This window comes from Vigna umbellata, chromosome 6, assembly GCF_029865625.1.
Source record: "Vigna umbellata cultivar VRB3 chromosome 6, Vumbellata_1.0, whole genome shotgun sequence".
Lineage (NCBI taxonomy): Eukaryota > Viridiplantae > Streptophyta > Magnoliopsida > Fabales > Fabaceae > Vigna > Vigna umbellata.
This window is the reverse complement of record NC_142170.1, coordinates 6,892,942-6,913,908: the sequence shown is the minus strand read 5'-3', so window position 1 is coordinate 6,913,908 and position 20,967 is coordinate 6,892,942. Positions and strand designations below refer to the sequence as shown.

Here is a 20,967-nt window from a genome sequence, read left to right as displayed (position 1 = left end):
TTGACAAAAATAATTATTCCAAAAATGTCTGAGACTGACACATGTTTCATGATTAAAAAAGAAGAGTAACAAGAAATGGTGAATATAAAATCAAGCTGAATTGCAAAAAAAACTACCGCAATGAGAAATCTCTTTTTAGCTAAATGAATACTTAATAACTTGTTCACTATACATTACAATCTATAGACGTGATGTAATGTAACATCACTGATGTTAGAATTGGAGTTATTTTTGCTGTAGTAGCCATTACACAAATAGGTTAAACAATATATTCATTCATTCATTGATGTATGTAAAGATTAGAAATAGGTCAAGCGAGATTCTATAGGTCGTCCATTGGTGTGACGGCGTGGTGTTCCAATTTCACATGCATTAACTCTTGATGCAAACCGGAGTGAGCACAGTGACTCTCCTGCTGAAGCTTGGTCAGGAGAGATGTTGACAAACATCAATGTTTTTGAGTCTCCACCAAGACAAGGCTGTTCAACATTGTATCCAACACAACAAATCAGATCACCTCAAATGATTACAAGACAACAACAAAGAAGCATTCAATGCAGTAAAATTGTCAAAACTGCTGCATTGAAATTTTTGTTTATCAATCAACTGATTTCTGTCTAATATCCCAGCTACATGACATGATTTCTTTGGTTTCCTATAGTTGAAATATATTTTAGTTATGAAATAGTTTCTTACATAGAAATTACAATAAAGGGATTCTCACAATGTATACCATGGAAGTCCCTCATGAGATTGTGTTGAATTTAATGTACAGTATATAACTATGTACTACAGATTATTTTGAAGTATGAACAAAGAATAATCACCTGAAGTAGGTATGTTAGCTTTGAGTTTCTGAATGGGATATGATCCTCTTTCTTGGCCAAGGAAAATATGACATCACTTAATGATGACAGACTTTTATTTATTGCCTAATTACAATACAAAGAAAGTTTAGATTAATAGAAAGAAAATAAGTGATGCTATTTGAAATAGAAAACATCATGAGTTTACTTACTTGAGTTTCTTTCAATCGGTCCCCGGTTGACCCACTCCTCGAAAGACGCTCACTTCCAGCAAGATCAATGAGATTTAGAATGCCTTGTACTTGTTGATCAGTGCTCTAGAAATACAACATAGGTTGCAATGTGAAAACATGTTAGAATGTTACGGAGTTTATGAAATGGTTCAACTTTTATCAGAGGAGAAACAACCATACCTCATTCACACCATAGATTCGAAGAGTGAATACAAAATGACTTCTAGAAGATTGTTCATTCATCTGAGTTTTGCCCACAGATCTAAAAGAAAAACCAATACAGTTAAATTCAACATCCAAAGGCAAAGGATTTTAACTTCTAGGAGTAAATGTATCAAAGTATTTTGTTGCACTAGAACTATGTCATGTTATTTTTTCCAAAATTAGTAGCTCATTTCTCTTGATCCTATACTATGAATAACTGGGATATGCAATATAACATGGCCACAATAGCTACATTGAAAAAGGGCACTAGAAACCAATAAAAGAACATTATGAAGTAATTACCTGCTGTTAGCAGCTTGACTTAAAAGAAATGCAACCTCTTTTACACTTTGAACATCCACTACCGTTAGATCAGAAACATGTGTATTTCCATTGGCATCATGTTTGATGGAGTATTGCTTCCCAGGAGTACCATTTTCCACACGTGTTGGTGTTCCATCAGATGATGACTTATTTGTAGATAACAAATCACGAATGGTTTCATTGTATATTTCCAACATAGAGACCTGTCAAATTTTAAGAAGCATAAACCTTCTTAGACGTCAACATTGAAATTCATGATCCATTACATGAATAACTAAAAACTGTACTTTATATCACCTGCATTTCATATTTCCAGCCTTGGGGTTTCTGAGACTGTTTTGCTTGAAATATTTGTTCTAGTGAACGAGGGATCAAGCCCTTCTCTTCTGGATGTCCAGGCCTGCCCATCATTGTATAAGTTTTCCCTGATCCTGTCTGACCATAGGCAAAAATACAAACCTGGAAAAGAAAATGTCCATTATAACACATTATCAATCAAAACTCAAAAGTCTTTCTGATTATAGAACAAAAATAATAAAAAAGGCAGTTATGCCTTTTTAGCAGTTAATCTGACTAGCAATTACTCAATTGTTAGCAGTTATGCAATGCATATAATATGATTTGAAATAACATAGAAGGAATAAGAGACAAACTTTAAGAGATTACCTTATAACCATCAAGAGCACTCTGCACAAGCTGTGAAATTTCAATAAAAACTTCTTCTTGTAACGCATCAGGTGCAAAAACTTTATCAAATGTGAAAGAATGTTTTTGGCCTAAAATAGAAATAGCAATATATGTTACAACATTGTTAAATTATAGTATGTAATAAACATACATCAAATAGATAAAAGAGCAACTTCAAGTTCAGTATCATGAGACTTACCACTTTGTGTCAATTCGATGCCCCGTCCAGAAGCTTCCATCGACGTGGGATAAGATATAACCTTTCCTTCTGTGCTACAAGCCTCATCAGGTAACAAAGGCCGTACTCTACAGAACACACGGATGTTCCCTTTCAGTTCCTGTAAAATCAGAGATTAGTATGATGTGCATATTGTTTTATTTTTTTCCAATGAAATTTGGCTCAGGGAATTACCAAAATCGTATTGTGCAATTCTTTCCTCAGTTTCTCCCCTACTATAACTTTATATTCTGCATCTTCCAAACGCCTTTGCAACTCATGTACAAGCTTTTGTTGACCTTCAAATTCTGTTCTTGTCTCATTTGCAGATATGTCAGAAACCTAATAAGGAACAAAAATCCAATGTATCATATCACAAGTCCAATGGGACTTCATTTTCTTTTAACTTTATGCCTCATTCATTACCTGTAGTTTCTCCTCTGCAGTGGTGAGCTTCTCTTGCAGCACCTTTATCCGCTCATCTTGCAAAGCACATTTTGCCTGTGCAGGAAAATCATCACATTTCTACAATAACAACAATAGGATGTGACATTTACCAAAAAGAACAAGATTAAACCAACCTCCAATTCATTTGTTCTTATGGTCAAGTTGTTCAGTTCAGAGCAAGACTTCTCCGTAGAATCTTTCGACTTCTCTAATTCAGTAGTCAAAGTTTGCACTTGAGATAGTTGGCGGTCCCGCTCATCCCTCACTTGTTGCAGCTCAACACGAAGTGATCCAACTTCACTGGCCAAGGCATCCTTCTGTTTTGTGGCCTCTTCTTGAGAAGACTAGTAAACCAACCAATGAAACTATTTAAGATACTAGTTGCATGATAAGTAAAACAGGCTTCTGGAATTCCAAGGAAGGATAGTAATAACATATCCACATTTACGTACGTCAGAATACATAAATAAGAACATGCTGAAGAAAGATAAAACGCAGATCACATCAACTCTTAAAACTCCACATCTTTTTCAATAAATTAAATCCAGTGAGAAAAAAGCTTTCAAATATTTATCAATCTCTAGTTCTTCACACTAAGGACTATTATGAGATCTTTCAGAGCACTCTGATAAACACACGTGCACACACACCTCAGCAGATATCCGTAAGATCATATGGTTCCTGCTTTGTGTCAATGTACAAATGAAAAACCACACAGCATCCGGTTTTGTATGCAAGGACTTCTGCGATGATTGAATGCATTTATGCCAGGTTCAAGGAGGGATATAGGGCCAGCTTGGATTACATTCAGATGAAATTGGCATTTATAAAATTCTCTCTTAACCGTTTAAGGTAATTGGTATGTGTGTCCAAATTAATTACCACCATAGATTTTTACATTGGAATATGTCACAGTGGAGGAATTGATTCCAGAGGTTTGTAAAACAGGCAACAAGAAAATTTGAGTTTACGACAAAATTAATTCGACTTTTACACAAACTGCCACTCTATATGGTCATTCAGCTGAGCAATCAGTTGAAAAGGTAAACCCCTTTTTTTCTGCGTTCTTTTACTTGAAAAGACTTTAGCAACGTAGTAATGTGTTAATGTTTTAGGAGGAAGAAATTCCCCCACAGAAAATCTACCAGTGAAGGCTAATTATCATTAGAAGAACCATAGAAATTTGTTTAACAGCAAACGTTTACCTAGAGAGTTTAGTTAAACTACAAACCATTCTAAACCAAACCAAAAATACACCTTATTCTTGTGTGAAGAGCTCAAGAACTCTACAAGAGTCATTCTAGCAAACCCAGAAATTAAGTTAAATAAGATCAACCCTCGTGAAATAGCAACATGAAAAAGGAAAGAAAAAGCACGGCCAGGAAGACATGTAGTTAAGTCATTAAAAACAAGGTTTTTCAAAAATCTATGGCATTCAATGCATCCTAGAATTGTCATTTTCATCTAAACATGGCCATTAGCAAAAAATCAAGAATAAATTAGTTATTGGATTCTTCCCAACCATCTCTACCAACAAAAAAATGCCCTTTACACATTCCAGTGCTCATTTTAAGAGAGTTGCAGACTTGTAGGTATCAACTATATTTCTCTCACACATGACTACTAGACTTTTAATTGAAACAGTTCACACTTCAGAGCAGCAGACTCACCATAGACAAAGTAAGCTGGCCCTTTAACATAGTAAGGTTCTCCACTACAGCAGATTTTTCTTTCTCCACGCGCTTAAGTTCAGTTTCAACTGTAGAAAGCTCTGAATGAAGTTTTCCATTATACTGCTGCAAGCTGGTTATGTAATCTTGTAACCGCTTATACATGTCATTAAGTGATGATATCTGTAGAAATTCATTAATACAGACATTTAGATATAAGAATAATTCCTGACACAGCTAACAGCATCAGATAAGAAGCATAAAAAATATTGAATCGAGACTGATATTATTTTACCTTCTGATTTGCGCTTTGGAGATCCCGTTGTGCTCTTCCAAGATCTTCCTCAAGTGTATTCTGTGACCTCTCAAAGTTAAGCCTGGCCTCTCTCTCCTTAACAAGAGATTCTGCTGCTGCCTAGAGTTTTCAAAGATAATAAGTATGAATTATTATCAAATATTAACCTTTACGTAGCATTTTGCTCCAAAAGATTCACCCATGAAATTCCACTGACTTGACTTGAAAATCTCACTTACTGTTTTTTCTGATTCTTCCTTCACTAATTTCTCCTGTAAAGAAGTGCAATTCCGTCTCATTTCAACAATAATTGAGTTTAGTTCATCTTCCTTGATTTTGAGTAACAACTCTGAAATTAAATGAATCTAACGGCATTAGTTCAGAAACTTGATAATGATTTTCCAAACAAGGAAAGGAGAATCAAACTCAACCTATCTCCATGCATCTTTGCTGAGCTAATTCCAATGAACTCTTCAATTTTTCTTGTTCTAGTGAGTAGCTAATCTCAAGGTCTTGGAACCACCTGATGCAAACCTTCAGCCTTTTTATGTAATCCATCATATTTTCACATCTTTCCTAAGAGCACAAAACCTGATGTTAACATAAGATAATGATAACTAACCAAGAAATAATTCAAGTAGCACTACTATATATAGAAGCATACACTAATTAAGGACCAAAACCTTGACACCCCTTGGATCTCAAACATAAATAGCCAAAACAAGCAACCTAGAAATAAAACAGATATCACACGAACTCAATGACCATCAAGCCACAGACTTCAACTAACCTTATAATTAAATCTGTCTTTCCTTTTGGCCTTTTCATTCAGCAGGGCCTCCACATCCTCCCTGGTGAACTCTATAACGCCATAATCTGAACCAGCATTGCTTGGTGGAGCACTACTGGGGCCAAGATCATGGCCACCATTTACAACACCATAAGCTGGCCTTGTTCTTCCGTTAATAGGTGTTCCCACCATCTCTTCTCTCTGCCCCAGCTCACTGGTCCTTGTCTATGAGGAGTTCATCACCCATAAACTGGGCAAAACACAACAAAAAGATAACTTTTTTAACCGTGACATTTCACTTGCACTGAGGATGTGTTAAGGGAAACAAACAAACAAACCCGTGACTGAAAAAGAGGTGCAAAAGGGGAAAACAAATCATGGGCATGAGAAAGAAAGTACCTTTGAACCTTGAAGAGGTTGAAGGAGTGAATGTGAATAATGGTTTACACCAGTTCTAGTTCATGGTCTCCATTTTGAAGCTCACCACTCCACAAACTGCAGTAAAAAGAAAAGAGAGAGAGAGAGAGAACTAGCGTTGTGGGGTCATGTCATGGATTGTGTTGAAAGCTAACAACAGATGAAAGGAAGTTGCTTTTGCAAGAAGAGATTGGTGATAATCCACACACACACACAAACACAAAAGAGCATAAAGAGAGAGAAGATAGAGAAATGGGGGTGGATCCTTAAAAAGAAGAAAAGAGGTGAAAAAGTGTAAATGGATTATTGTTCTTGTTGTGTTGGTAAGAGGACTTCCAATAGATTGTAGATCTGTGTTGTGTTGTGTTTGGTACTGTTTGTCAGTCCGGACTTAGTTTAGATTTTTACTGCCTCCCATTTTCAACTTTTTAAATCACCTCCTGCCCATCACGTGTAAGATTCGTTTTTCCATGCACTTCATTAACTACCCCAAGAAATTTAAATTTAAATATTTACTAAAGTTTATCTCTTTCACTGATTTTAAATAGTTTTATGTAACTTATTTTTTTCTACCATACCACCGCAACCGTTTTAAGTTTAATATTTACTTTCAAATATTTAACACAACTGCATATTATCTGTTAACTTGTAAGAATCTTATACAAACCACACGTATTGCCTTTGTTGTATTGTTATAATGAGGGTTAGACTGAAAATTATAAAATACCTGTTGATGAAGACTTCAACAAATTGAAAAGGATGTGTAATATTTGCATGAAAGTGATGGTTTGGTAGCACTTAAATTACCTTCAAGAATACGAAACGCATCCATTTACCTTAAATTCATATACAGTCTTTTACAAAACATATAGGTAAACCATATAAACCCTCTTGTTATTTTCATTTCATTATCTAAGAAAATGGCACTGGGTGAATTTTTTTCTGTACCTATAATTTTTTTCTCAGCATTTTAACTAAACTTGAAAAGCATAAATAATTTCTTGTATGTGTTTTTTTTTTCAGCACAGTAAAATGATTTGGAGAAAGAAACATTTTCTTGACAGTAAAATGTAAAATCAGAGAGATCCCAGAATTAATTTTATTCCCAAACTGCAGGAGCAACAGGCCTATAGACTAGTGACAAAAATAAATGAATAAAATCCATTTGAACAGTGTTTAAACCAATAAAAAATAAGGAATAGATTAATTACCATTATTAGTTCATTCCACTGCTGTAGCAGGATCCAACAGAACTTCATCCAAATCCTAATTAATTAAATATAATTTTTTGCAAACTTCTTCTTAGAGCACTAAAGAAATATTTGAGTTGCGTGAGAAGAGAGTTAAGAATTTTGAGTTTGATTTGCCAAAAGGGGTTAATAAGGCAGGAAAATCTGTGAAAGTGGCAAGTTATGAAAAAGGGAAACAGTGAAGAAGGTACAATAGATGATTCAACACAAGTAGTTGTTTGTTGGTGTTTCCATTCAGTTCTTGGTACTGAGCTGCATTCCTTGTCCTTTTCCTATGACCCCTCTTTTCTTTGAGGCTTCTTCTTCAACTATGCCTCTTGAATTGACTTATCCTCCTCTCTCTATGCACCAAAATAAAGTTTTGTCCTAAGCGTGTTGATTGCATTGCATTGCATTGCATTGCATTGCATTGCTACAATAATAATATAGTAGTGGACATCATTGTCCATGTTAAGTAGAATAAAGCTCAAAATTCTTTGTGTCACAATCTCACTCTAGATGTTCGGATCTTGCCCTTTCACATTGTCGGCAAAATTACAAGGGAATAATACATAAATCACACACCATTTCTTGCTCTTGCTTTGCATAAATTCTTATCAAGTATTGGTCTGTGTTACCAATAATCACAGTGTTAGTGTGTGTTTGTTGTAATGAATTCACAGAGACTATTTCAACCACAATTTAAAATCTTATACTTTTAGCTAAATATGAAAAAAAGAAGTGTAATTTTGCTTTGCTAGTTAAGCAATTTCGTGCTTGATTCTTAAGTATGTGGAAAGGTTAATTTCTGAAAGCTGATTAGCAAGTCTTTGTTTGAAGCAGGAAGGAATATGAGTTAGGTGTGATGAGTAATAACTGCATGATTGTTTAGTAAGTATTGAATATTTAATGCTCCATGGACTCGTTCATCTTCCAATAATTATTGACATTGTAATTATCATTTGGGTGTATTATACAAAGCTTTGGTCACAAACAAATTAATTACTACATATAACAAAGTGTATATTTACCTTAAAATGTGTTGGTTTATAAATGGCATGGCATCATTTTTTTTATGTGTGGCCTTTGACTTTCACATGATTGAGTACATTGAGTTTGATTATTCAGTTTAGCTTTTGGGGTTAATGTTAGTTTAACAATTCCAAGGTAGTAATGGGACAAATTACTAGACAAATTAAAACCTAAATCAACTCGTGTAGAGATTTTTAGTTGCACTTGTTGGCCTGCAGTAATCTGCACAGTGGCTTCTCCAAGTGTCATGAACTGAAGATTATACTCAAATCTAGCTAGTAATTTAGAATGAAAGTTGAACCTTGGTTGACCTAACTGAAGAACATGTCTAAATGTTTTGTTCTGTTTGATTTTGTTTGAATCCAGGTTTTTTTTGGTATTGTACTCTATTGAGGATTAAGAATACACTATGTTAGTAAACTAAATTTCTTTCTAATTTATTTTAAAACATTAAAATAAAGTTTATTATATGTAAAATTATTAAAAAATAGACTTTAAATCTAATTTAATTTTACAAAACTGATTTATAAAGTAAATTTATATTTATTTATATATTTTAAATTAATTTTATTTATAAAGTAAAATTTACATTTATTTATATATTCTAAATTAATGTTATTTTTAATAATAGTAAACATTAGACTTCTGACAAAAGTATTTCACTTTTTAAATTTTAAACTTAATCTTAAGTTTTCTCTTAGTTTATAGTTTAGCATGATAAGAAAATTTTAAAAGGGTAATGAAAGCATCAAAAACAAAGAGACTTATAGTGTCATGATTGTCTTGCTCAATCATTTATGACTTTAGTTGCCTCAGTTCATAAATTCATTTCATTTTCTAAAAGTAAAAGACAAAATCTTATCATTTCATCCATGTTATTAAATTCTTATAGTTACCCCATTTAACTTTTTTTTTCCAATATTTTGTATATATAGAAAAGAAAAATTAAAGTTTTTTTTATAAATTATTGGTTGCAATGTTTAATAATGATTTCAATTACATTTTGTAATTTTGAAATATACAAACAACCGTTTTCACTATTCATAATAAACTAAATTTAGAGAGAGAGAAATGTGTTAAAAGATTAAACAAAAACAAGTTTGCAAACATAATCATAAACAAAAGAGTTCATTCATCACTCAAAAGCACTGAAAACCACAAAAACAAATGTAGAAAGAAACTACAAATTTGTCTTCATAGCTGGTTTAACATTTCAAAATTCAAAATTGATGACATTTACCCTGAAATTATCATTGGCTAATTAGTCTTAGAGGTTATTATAATAATTTCAAGCACTAATAACATGGGGATGTAGCTCAGATGGTAGAGCGCTCGCTTAGCATGCGAGAGGTACGGGGATCGATACCCCGCATCTCCATCTTTTGTTTTACTTTTTGAATATATTTGGTTTATTTTGGTGAAGAAAATAGTAACATTGCTTTTGCAAAGAGAATTCTACCTTTTGATTATTTTACACGAAACCGTTGAGTTGTCTCTGTCAGAGCGATTTCAAAAGCCGTTAATTGTGTGTTAGAAAGTTTAAAGCTTACACGAAACTGTATCCAATTAATGGCATTTACATGTTGGGCAAAAAATTGCCCATGGGACAGTTATATTTCATAAATCATACGCAACCAGGTTAATTTTGGGTCTCTTCACTCATAAGGTCGGAAGCATGGAACACGTCTCATATAAAGTTTTGACCTCATTTGCTATATTTTTCCCTTCTATTTCTTTGACCAATGCCCATGTAAGATATCCAATTTCACTCCCTTTTTAACGTTTTTGTGGGCTGTATTAGTGTCAGGTTTTAATTAATCTCCTCTTTTTAGGGTACATTTGTCCAAGTAACTACCCCTTTTCGTTACACACCACAATTACGTTGATGTGTGGTTCATCAATGTTCTTATATAAATACTTTAAACAGATTTACTTAGACTGGGTACAGCAAAACAAAAACAACAGTAATAGAAGAAATCCGCAAAAAATAGCTACGGAGAATTAAGGAAAAAAACACACAATGTTATCGTTAGTTACAAAATCAATATTACTCGCTTACGAAATTGTTAATAAAAAGGTCCTATTTATATAGAAATAACTGTTATATCTAATTTTCTTATATCACACTTAAATTAGTGAAGAAATCAAGTAGAGAAAATCTCTTATGACTGGCGAAGAAATTTATCATTTAATATAGAGGTGAAGATATGATGTCATTAGATGTTTAAAAGACAAACGAACTTGTCAAAACAGACTATATCTTGAACTATAAAACAATCTATAAGATCATACGTCCTACAAACCTTAACAAGATTTTTAATGAGTAAATTTTCAGATATGGAATGTGCTTTTCATATAACTTTTTGAAGTTGAGAATAGTATACTTTGTCGCAAAGTTATCTGGCTTTCATTAAGTCTGATGATTCTTTCAATTTCCATGTTGATTTATGCAATCCTTCGTCAAAGTCGTCATTATCATGCAATTTGTGAATGAGGTAAATTTGGAGGAGTAGTGCTTGTCATGGTGTTTTTGTATCTTGTTTTCTTTGTTGCCACATGCTTTGAGGGCACAATTTTCAATGCTTAATTGACCACCATAATGAATTATTGAACCCTGTTAAATGAGATGGAGCATGACACTGTTCAAGGTAAATCCATACAATATTGTACAACAACATTTCTTGTCTATTATATCATGTCAGTTAATACTAACAAAATAATGTTTCCTTTAAGTTGCAAGTGGATAAGTAAAAAACCGGGTGCCCCTGAAGACAATGCAAGAGATTTTTAGGAGTAGAAAACATACGTAACTTGTGGTGCCAAATCTTGTTGAATTTTCCCAGTGAAACAGCTGTCGGATTATAATGCCTTTAAATGTCATGAGGCTCTGGTTCAACCAACAATAAATTTTTTCAACCAACCCATTTACTCAAACGTGAATGTCTTTTGAAATATGCATGTACAATGGAGTTGTGATGGTTAATATATATGTTCATGGACTCAAGAATGAGAATTGCTGCTTTTAGTACATCTTCCAGTCATCTGATAGCAGCCACAACTTGTGACCAATTTTGATATTAGCGCGTGAAAACTATAGTTATGAATTTGTAACTTTGTTTTTAGATGATTCTTACCAGTTTGTGTTTCTATACAGCTCAATTTCTTACAAAATCATGAATTTTAAGACCAAGCAATGAAACAGTATTCTTTCATGTAGAATGAACATTTTCTGCTATTTTCTATGTATTTTATCAGAAAACTTGAAACTCTCTACAGGAATTTATGCTGATGGGGATCATGATATTGCATTGGCTATTCCTCATATTCCTCCCAACTTTACTGCAATAGTAAAGTCCTCTGTTCGTCTTTCAATGATCACTGTCAATCAAAATAATCATTAATAAACAACTCTAGTACTAAACAAGAAACAAATCATTGTGTTTTATACACCACAATTTCTTTTTATTCCCTTCTCCTGGCATATATATATATATATATGTGTATTATACATCATCAGAAGGCCTTCTCATGCTGGCTGACATTAGTTTGAGATTTGAGAGTTTTATAACTTTGTTAAATGTTTGGTATTAATTTGCATAGGAGCTGCTACTAGATTGTGAGAAACTCTGGTTGGTCTCCACCTGTTATTTCTTAAATTTACACTGATTCTGCATGTTCAAGCCACATCCTTTCCCTGAGGAAGATCACGACCCTGTTTGCTCTTTGGAATACGTATTTCTAAGTATATGTCATTATGTATGTATGCTTCTATATTCTTCCAATCTGCATCCTCTGGCATCTCAAGCCTTCTCACATATCCATGTTCCCACCAATGGCCACACCTCCAGTCATGGGCCTTTGAGTCTCTTTGCTGCTTCCACGGTCCACTAATTTCCACAACCTTCCCCTTATCAACAACGACTTGAATGTTATTTTTTCCAGTTCCTGTTTTGACAAACCACTGGTGTCACAGAAATTTTGTCTAGTTAAGCACTTTTCTTAATTGAATCTATGGAAACTTGGCCCCATCAACTCCAATCTGCTCAAGTTCATTTATTTCGTTATTTGGTATGATTTTAATAAACATATTGATATGAGTTGATATAAGTTTGTGATGGATCTTTTGAAGGAAAATTCATTGGAAAGTTTCAACACCAACAAAACCTGAGTTTAATCTCATAATAAAAGATTGACATCATCCTTAACTCAACTTTAAAAGATCCATCAGTTTGCACTATCAACTAATCGAAACCATACTCATACATGATAGTTTGTGATTAGATATAGTTAGGTGACAGTGTTACACTGTTAGAATCTATATTATTTATTCATAGGTTACTACCCATTGGTACAAGAAAAGAAAATTCTTGATGCAAGGTAAAGGCTCTCTCTCCTTAGGTGCTTGCAAATTTTATATAGTTCCTCCAGTTCTGAGATCCTATTTTGTCTTTCAGATCTATGAAATGATGGGGCAGTTTCATTGTAGCATAATTTGTTTAACATATATTCAGTTTACAATATAAGGGTAACTAAAAAGCTGTTTGCCTTACCCGGTATTTCTGCTTTTAATATGTAGCCTTCGGCTGTCTGACACCAATCGACAGTGCTTTGGCTGGAGCTCCTTAAATGAGATAACAATACATCTGACTCAAACTCCCATAGAGGGAAGGCATCAGAAGGATCAAAGAACTTGCCAAACAACAGTGGACTGAAAAGTGATCCATCACCAAAAACCTTGTGCACTGTTGGATTAGTCTGGCTGAAGAATCTTTTGAAAGGCTCTTCTCCCAGTGAAACACACCATTTATGTGGAGTTTGATCTTCTGTTTGAACCTCAAGCCTCTTGTTAGAACTAGTCATCTATGCTAGGAAAACTGAATAATTGTGAGTCTCTGGTGAAGAGAGAGTTTTGTTGCCTTTCTCTTATAGTGTAAGAGAAGCCATCTAATGAAACACAGAACAAATTCCTTTGGCATATTTGGGGGCTGTAAAGCAAGGAAGGAATATTTTCTTTTCTAAATTTTTCTTCCATCAAAAGAGAAACCATGTCAGGCATATTGCGTATAGCTAAAGGATATGTGGTATCCCTATGCATTTTGGCTGTCTAACACAAGATGTGAAAAATGGAAAGGGATACCAATCAAGTCAAAGTCCTCTGACAACTGATAGATGCTCTAGCAGAATCTGTGAACCCTTATAGGAATGATTTTTGGCTTAATTAAGTTCATTATAATATATAATGTTTATGCAACCTCAGTCATTCTTTTAAGTGGCTACTGAATTATTTACTACCCATCATTACTGGTTCTCTGAGCTTATTTCGAAGAAATAATCATTATCTTTTTCAACTTTTTAAGAAAAAGTAGTTCCCAAACATGCAATATCTTCAACCTTTCTGGTTGTTACATGAATGCAAGGGATTCAACTTTCATGTTCTATCTTAAGCTGTACAAATCATATTATTACTCTGGCAAGAGTTTTCCAATCACTGAGCTAGAGTGGGGCATGCTTTGATCTATTCAATGAATCATGAACGTATATGTACATTTTCTGTCCTGTGTAAACTCCAACTGAAGATTACTGAATACAAAGATTGAGCACCGACAAGCATAAACTTTCTTGCTCTTTTTCTCTGCCTAGATACTTTGCAACTGGCTTATTTACCTGTTTGTCACGTGCCAGGCATGAAGAATTGATGCTATCTTGTTGCAGAGTGCATGCATATGATAAAATCAAGACAAAGGACTTTGCCATGGTGACATGTTTTAACAACAGCAGATAAAGAAGCAGTTGCCATTTTTCTAGCTCATCATCACAAAGTTAAACTGTTGCAAGTGTCATTATGAAACTTTCTACTAATCCTATTCACTTGTTTAATCTTCTCAAAAGAAAATAAGTCCTTTCCAACCTCTCAATTGTGTTATCAACCAAATTCATAGCATTAACTTCAGATTCTTCATCCACACAGAAAAGTTGTGTGGAAGGAATCTTGATTTTTCATGCCTTGTTAGGAGTGGATGTGTGTTGTCTCGATGCACATCCTCAATCCATATGAGCATCTCTACAAAAAAAAAAAAAAAAGTGTATCAGAGAAAATTCCACAAACAGTTGGTGACATACCCTTTCATCCATTTTTCTTTGTTGAAGTACTTAAACCAACCACTCTTATATACATTTTAAGATAATTTCTAACTATATCTGTGAAACATAATTTAATAAAAAGAGGGTGTATATCAAAAATGTTATACATGCATATAAATATGATGCATTTTTGAAAACTTTTGACTTGTGGAGCATTGGTAATCATTCATGGGGCATCTGATGGAGTAGCTTTTTTGGCAAAGACAGTGTTGGAATCTACTTGATGGATGTTAGAATTTGCAGCACATCAGATAGTGAAGGCACTTTGGACGGTGGGGTCCTTAGGGCGGTGGTGATAACATTGTCAGTTATCATATTACCTTTTGAGTTAGGATAAACCAACTTCAACCAGCTACCTCAAAAATTCAGCATTTTGGAAACCAAGAACATGTTCAATCAGAGCATAGGATAAGAGAATTGTTTTGGTAGAGTGGTGCATTACCATTTTTAAGGAGATGTTTGACATTTATTATGTATGTATATGTTCAAATAAGATTGTTCTTTAAAAAATCATACCAGGGATAAAAGGGTTTGGTTTATTTGTCTCTTGTGGAACACTTTTTCTTCTTTTTTGTGTGTATTTCATAAATATTTCTAAATGCACTTTCTAAAGAATAATTATATATATATACACACACTTTTGTTTTATCTATATTTATTATTTACTTTTTTATTTTTTTTCTCTTATTATCTATTATTTTTACTTTTTTAAAATATATATTAACTATTATTCATGTGCATTTTTTTGTGTCATTAATGTTTTTCTTTTATAAATTGCATTCTTATTGAAGTTAGTTTTAACATACATTCATTTACATTTGAATAATGTTATTTAAAAAATAAGTTGTTAGTGATATTTAGTATAAAAATTTATTCAGCTTAAATGTTATTGAAGGTTGTTTTAACTTAAAAGTAACCCTGAACTTAAAAATCAATTTTTCGCAATGAAATTAAATATCATTTATTTAAAATTACATTAATTAAAATTTTAATTTAATCTGCACTAAATCAAACACACATTTACACTTACTTGAGATATATAATTTATGGTACTGTGACAGTTCCCATATTAATCCGTATGGAACTAACAAACCCCTAAATATATTATTTAAGAAATCACAAAAAAATTATTGTTCAAATAACTCTTATTTTCCTTTATTACCTCCACAAAAATTAGTTAGTGAGGTCATTTTTCAGTCTAATACAAAAATATGTTTACATTTCATAGGAATTAAACAAATAAAAAATCGAATATATTTCTAGTACCCAAAACATAATTAATCAATTATATGATGAGTAAAAATTAATATAATTTAAAAGAATACATGTATAAGAATTTTTATAGCTTATATACAAAATAAATACATGATTCATATAATTTAGAAGTTAAACATTACAATTATACGATGACGATATCATATATTAAAAATAAAAATAAAATATTTTAAAACAATTATAACCATTTCACCCTATAAGGTGGTTAAATATTAAAGATATGCCACCACTTCATACTATCAATCCAGTTCTTGTTTTTTCATTTTTGTCTGACCTTTTAATTTTGAAATGTATTTCTTAATGCATTGTGAATTGCACATACACCAATTAAAAATATAAGGTTAATAAGGTATAAAGTTTATAGCTATAGCTAATCAATATTTATTTAATTTATGTATTCTATAGATTATTGTAAAATCAATAAGAAATGCGTGATTTTACAATGGCTCTTAAATTTTGATGTAATTTCCACAAAATTAGAAAATGGTAAGAACAAAAATTGGAAAAAAAAATGAAGAAGAAAAACAGAGAGAGAAAGAGAAAGAAACATAAAAAGGAGAATTTGTGTTGGACAGTAGGCGCCAATGTCCTAATCCAGAAAAATTGATAGGACGGCCCTTTGTGCTAGGGTTTCTGGCGCCAACAAATTTTTCATCATCGCATCGTAACCCAGAAAGCACAAAATCTCATTCATCAACTTCATACTATAACTCATCCTTATTACAGCAACAAAGGTTGTCGTTACATTCTCCCATGTTTCATTATCAACAATAACAAGAACACGGTCTATTTGCATTGATCTGCTAGCACGTGTTTTTTTTTGTTTGCTTTCCTTTGATTATCACACGCAAAGAATACAAACGATCATTTCTTAAATTTTCTTTTTCGTTTGTAATTGCGTTGAATTTGATGAATCAGCCATGTGCAAGATCCATTGCAGGATGTTGAATTTGCATTTCTTGTTATTATAATTATTATAACAAGCTGTTGAAGGTCCAATTTGATAAGAAATCGGGAATTTTTGAGAAGATAGAAAGAGGTGGATTTGCTTTGGTTCATTATGTATGATCCTAGAATTGTGCAAGTTACAACATATTTGGTTTGGAATTTGTGTTGACAAGGCAGTGATCATCGTAACGGGTTAACGGTGTATGATGAAAAATAATTTTGATTGCGAAAACAATGGAAACCTGCATACTTGTTGGTTTAGAGCTTGATGTGATACGAAGAAGATGAAGCACTTTGAAATGGGTATCATAAAGGTTATCTTTTGCAGCATTTTGGTTTTTCATATTTTGGTCGTAGTGAGCAGTGAAGAGAAAAAAACTGAAGAAGAATTCATCAGACAATTATTTGATCCTTCATCTGGACTGTTAACTGAGGATACGGTAAACCATCTGAAGGAAGAGGATGCCTCTAAGATCTGGCATTCAACATACATGCCGGCGTCACCTTCATCTAGAAGATATCTGGGTCAAATTTTTCCAAAGCAACTATCAGAAACAGCGAACAAGCAACACGAATTACATATAAGCATTAAAGTTAAAGAAGATACAAAAGCATCCGGAACTAGCATGGCAATACCTCTAGTGGTAGCAGTTGTAGCTGTGGTATTTGTCATTTTATGTTGTTATAGATGTTGTGGGAGTGGACAAGTTAGCCAAAATGATGAGAGACCCCTTCTAAGCATGAGCATGAATGACTACTCAGTTGGTAATACAAAAGTTTCATTCTTGAAGCGATATGTATATATATTTATATATATTACCTGCACTATAATCTTGACAATATGTAGTTGAATGTTACAGGTTCTTCTTCGAACAGTAATATTCAATTCAAAAGCTCAATGAAAGAAGGAGAAATCGGTATTCAGTCGTCGAGTATTCGATCAGTTGATGAGAAGAGAAACTCTGTGTCGTTGAATGAAAGTGAATCGGGAGAAGTTGGTAGTTGTTCTGTGAGAGCATCATTTGAACTAAAACCTCCTCCTGGGAGAGCAGTGTCAAATAATGGATTGCTTCCTTTGAAACCTCCTCCTGGAAGGCCTGATCTTCTTCCTCCTCCTCCTGGAAGGTCTGATCTTCTTCCTCTGAAACCTCCACCTGGAAGACCAGATCTTGCTCCTTCTCCACCTCCTCCACCTCCTCCACCTCCTCCACCTCCTCCATCTCCTCCTTCTACTTCTAATTCTGCACCACCTCCTCCTCCTCCTCCTCGTGCACCACCAAAGCCTACCGGTGCTGGTCCTCCACCTCCTCCACCTCCTGGCCACGGCCCTGGCCCTAGAGCACCACCCCCTCCTCCTGGAAAAGGCCCTAGAGCTCCACCACCACCTCCATTTAGAGCCAAGCCTGGTCCTCCTGGTGCTGGTCCTAGACCTCCTCCACCGCCAGGTGGTGGTGCAGGTCATGCAAGAGCTCCTTCCAATCCAAAGGTTGTCGAGGAAGCCGATTACGAAGGTGAAGGGTATGTTCCTAAAACTAAGTTAAAGCCTTTCTTCTGGGATAAGGTTCAAGCTAACGATCAAGCAATGGTATGGAATCAACTCAAAGCAGGATCGTTCCAGTGAGTAGTATACATCCCCAACATCTCTTTCTCCTAAACTTCAATTTCCTTTTTATTATTCATATTCTTAATGATGAATGTTTTATAGGTTTAATGAAGAAATGATCGAGACACTCTTTGGCTTTAATTCTGCGAGTACGGAAAAAGGAAAGGGCCAACCAAAAAAAGAGGCTTCCCCAACTCCCCAACTTATACAAATCGTTAACGCAAAGAAAGCACAGAATTTGTCTATTCTATTAAAAGCATTGAATGTCACCGCAGATGAAGTTTGTGATGCACTTCTTGAAGGTCACTCTTTTGTTACTTGCACTTTTTTCTACAATGATGATATTGATGTTAGATTCATCAAAGATGACAACAATAAAGAGAAATGAAAAACAAAAATAGTTTATTCTCGACAGTTTTACTAGCATAATATCTTTAAATCATTGTTTGGTTGATCAGGAAATGAGCTTCCCACAGAATTCCTTCAAACATTGTTGAAGATGGCACCGACGCAGGACGAAGAACTTAAGCTTAGAGTTTTCAGTGGTAATCTAGCCCAACTCACCCCTGCAGATAGGTTCCTTAAAGCCATAGTTGACATTCCTTGTTCTTTTAAACGAATGGAAGCATTAATTTACATGGGTACTCTTCAAGAGGATCTCACCAGTACACGAGATTCCTTTGCAATTTTAGAGGTATGATTTCCAGATTCCACCTTTTCCTCTACGAAAACCAAACCCCCTTCTGATTTTCCTTTAACTTTTCAAATGATGTTAGGTTGCTTGTAAAAAGCTGAGAAGTAGTCGATTATTCCTGAAACTTCTTGAAGCTGTTCTGAAAACTGGGAATCGTATGAACGATGGGACATTTCGTGGTGGTGCACAAGCATTCAAACTTGATACACTGTTGAAACTATCTGATGTGAAAGGAGTAGATGGGAAGACCACACTCTTGCACTTCGTTGTTCAAGAGATAGTACGCACTGAGGGCATAAGAGCAGCACGCATGGCAAAAGAGAATCACAGTTTCTCCAGCGTAAAAACAGATGACCTTCTTGAGGACGTCTCGATTGAATCAGATGACCACTATCGCGAACTTGGTCTTCAAGTGGTTTCATATTTAAGCACTGAACTTGAAAGCGTGAAGAAAGCAGCAGCTTTAGATGCTGATGGGTTGGTAGGAACAACTTCAAGAGTAGGGCATGGTCTGATAAAAACAAGAGACTTTGTAAACAAAGAGTTGAGCAATACGAAGGGTGATAAAGGGTTTTGTGAGACAGTGAAGAGCTTCGTAGAGAAAGCTGAGGCTGATGTCAAAAGTTTGCTAGAAGAGGAGAAGAAAATCATGGGTCTGGTGAAGAGCACTGGTGATTACTTTCATGGGGATACAGGGAAGGATGAAGGGTTGAGATTATTTAACATAGTACGCGATTTCTTAGTAATGTTGGATAAGGTGTGCAAGGAGATACAACTTGCACCACCAAAGAAGCCAGCACCAAAAAGTGCTAAGCAAGAAACACCTAATCATTCTAGAAAACCTTCTTCCTCTGATAATCTTCCTCCTGCTCATGATTTAATTCGTCAAAGAATTTCTCCAGTAATTGCAAATAGGAGGACAGATGATTTTAGTTCAGATGATGACAGTCCTTAATTAGGTTTAAGTTGGAAGTGCTATTTGTAAAACTCCTCCTTTCTTTGCCCGTGTCCTTGTTGTATAGCTTTAATGTTGTAATAGAGTCACCACTTGCTTACACTTGTCTAATTTTGAAGGGAAGATATTGTCTTGTTAATCATTTAAATGTAGATTCATCTTTTTATCAACATTCTTTTTGTAGAGATGCATGATTAGAATTTCAGTGTCCTTTCTATAAAATGATTCGATTCTAAAGAGATATACATTGTTCATGGAAAACAACATTCATGCTTATAAACATTCGTTTAGACGGAAGATGTTAAAAGCGTTACCTCTTTTGGTGCATAGCATACTCAAGAAACACACATCTTAAAGCTCGAGGTGCCAATTTGTTTGGATTCTTTTGAATGTGAATAAATGCTACGCAACCAAAAACATGGGAAGGAAAATCTATACTACCAAGGGTAACCACTTTGTTAATGAGAGCCTGTAGTGGCCTTTGAAACTCATCAGAGCTAGAAGGGATCTAATTTATGACATATGTTGTCACGGTAAGAGTTTCTTCCCAATAAGACAAAGGCATATGAGTCTCTAATAATAAAGAACGTATTACCTTTAGTAAGTGTCAATTTTTTCACTCAATAACACTGTTTTGTTGTTGTGTATTAGGACAAGTAGTTTGATGAATAATCCCATGTATTTTCAAGTATCTCTTGAGGCCTAGACTGTGGTATTCACCATCATTGTGACTACAAAGAACTTGAACCTTTGCATTGTATTGGGTTTCAATCATGTTGTGAAACTTTTGAAATATCAAAGTTCACTTCTCCTTTGGACTACATTAATCATAATCAAGTCATTCTTGTGCAGTCATCTATGAAAGTAACAAACCAACCAGATCCTCTTAAAGTAGAAATCTCATAAGGACTTCAAACATTTGAGTGTATAAGCATAAAAGGAACAAGACTTTTATTCAAACCGAGTGAAAAAGCAATAAGATGGTTTTTTGCTTGTTCAC

General features: G+C 34.2%; 3 protein-coding genes and 1 non-coding gene across 5 annotated transcripts; 2 read left to right on the top strand and 2 right to left on the bottom strand.

Moving 5' to 3' along the window:
* Nucleotides 1-113: 113 nt before the first annotated feature.
* Nucleotides 114-6,448, bottom strand: LOC124841952 (kinesin-like protein KIN-14N). The gene is made up of 17 exons (XM_047318336.2): nucleotides 6,073-6,448; nucleotides 5,674-5,923; nucleotides 5,315-5,459; nucleotides 5,123-5,232; nucleotides 4,884-5,003; nucleotides 4,589-4,771; nucleotides 3,053-3,262; nucleotides 2,898-2,972; nucleotides 2,667-2,813; nucleotides 2,454-2,592; nucleotides 2,234-2,343; nucleotides 1,865-2,026; nucleotides 1,547-1,770; nucleotides 1,220-1,301; nucleotides 1,019-1,123; nucleotides 828-932; nucleotides 114-479 (listed from the first exon to the last, which is right to left on the bottom strand). The coding sequence occupies exons 2-17, from the start codon at nucleotides 5,863-5,865 to the stop codon at nucleotides 300-302; spliced, it is 2,289 nt and encodes a 762-aa protein (XP_047174292.2). The 5' UTR covers nucleotides 5,866-5,923; nucleotides 6,073-6,448; the 3' UTR covers nucleotides 114-299.
* A 3,208-nt stretch (nucleotides 6,449-9,656) lies between these two features.
* On the top strand, nucleotides 9,657-9,729 carry TRNAA-AGC (transfer RNA alanine (anticodon AGC)). The gene has a single exon. It is a non-coding gene; the product is annotated as a tRNA-Ala (tRNA).
* A 2,039-nt stretch (nucleotides 9,730-11,768) lies between these two features.
* On the bottom strand, nucleotides 11,769-13,509 carry LOC124841959 (HSP20-like chaperones superfamily protein). Of its 2 annotated transcripts, none has more exons than XM_047318345.2 (2): nucleotides 12,902-13,509; nucleotides 11,769-12,296 (listed from the first exon to the last, which is right to left on the bottom strand). In XM_047318345.2, exons 1-2 carry the CDS (start codon nucleotides 13,209-13,211, stop codon nucleotides 12,028-12,030), a joined length of 579 nt encoding a protein of 192 aa, XP_047174301.2. In that variant the 5' UTR covers nucleotides 13,212-13,509; the 3' UTR covers nucleotides 11,769-12,027. The 2 variants fall into 2 exon arrangements, 1 of the variants encoding a protein (XP_047174301.2); XR_015780507.1 differs by having other exon boundaries at nucleotides 12,153-12,312; nucleotides 12,902-13,043.
* A 2,693-nt stretch (nucleotides 13,510-16,202) lies between these two features.
* Nucleotides 16,203-20,082, top strand: FH5 (formin homology5). Its single transcript, XM_088093187.1, has 5 exons — nucleotides 16,203-17,480; nucleotides 17,576-18,332; nucleotides 18,421-18,620; nucleotides 18,777-19,012; nucleotides 19,095-20,082. Exons 1-5 carry the CDS (start codon nucleotides 17,000-17,002, stop codon nucleotides 19,965-19,967), a joined length of 2,547 nt encoding a protein of 848 aa, XP_087949313.1. The 5' UTR covers nucleotides 16,203-16,999; the 3' UTR covers nucleotides 19,968-20,082.
* The last annotated feature ends 885 nt before the right edge of the window (nucleotides 20,083-20,967 follow it).

Excerpts from the sequence above, each read along its gene's own strand:
- LOC124841959 (XM_047318345.2), bottom strand. The coding sequence starts at position 13,211 with ATGACTAGTTCTAACAAGAGGCTTGAGGTTCAAACAGAAGATCAAACT. Across the intron at positions 12,297-12,901 it reads ATTAAAAGCAGAAATACCGG|GAACTGGAAAAAATAACATT; the intron begins GTAAGGCAAACA and ends TTGTCAAAACAG.
- FH5 (XM_088093187.1), top strand. The coding sequence starts at position 17,000 with ATGAAGCACTTTGAAATGGGTATCATAAAGGTTATCTTTTGCAGCATT. Across the intron at positions 17,481-17,575 it reads CATGAATGACTACTCAGTTG|GTTCTTCTTCGAACAGTAAT; the intron begins GTAATACAAAAG and ends TGAATGTTACAG. Across the intron at positions 18,333-18,420 it reads CTCAAAGCAGGATCGTTCCA|GTTTAATGAAGAAATGATCG; the intron begins GTGAGTAGTATA and ends AATGTTTTATAG.
- LOC124841952 (XM_047318336.2), bottom strand. The coding sequence starts at position 5,865 with ATGGTGGGAACACCTATTAACGGAAGAACAAGGCCAGCTTATGGTGTT. Across the intron at positions 2,973-3,052 it reads TAAGAACAAATGAATTGGAG|GCAAAATGTGCTTTGCAAGA; the intron begins GTTGGTTTAATC and ends TTTCCTGCACAG. Across the intron at positions 1,302-1,546 it reads AGTCAAGCTGCTAACAGCAG|ATCTGTGGGCAAAACTCAGA; the intron begins GTAATTACTTCA and ends TTTTTCTTTTAG.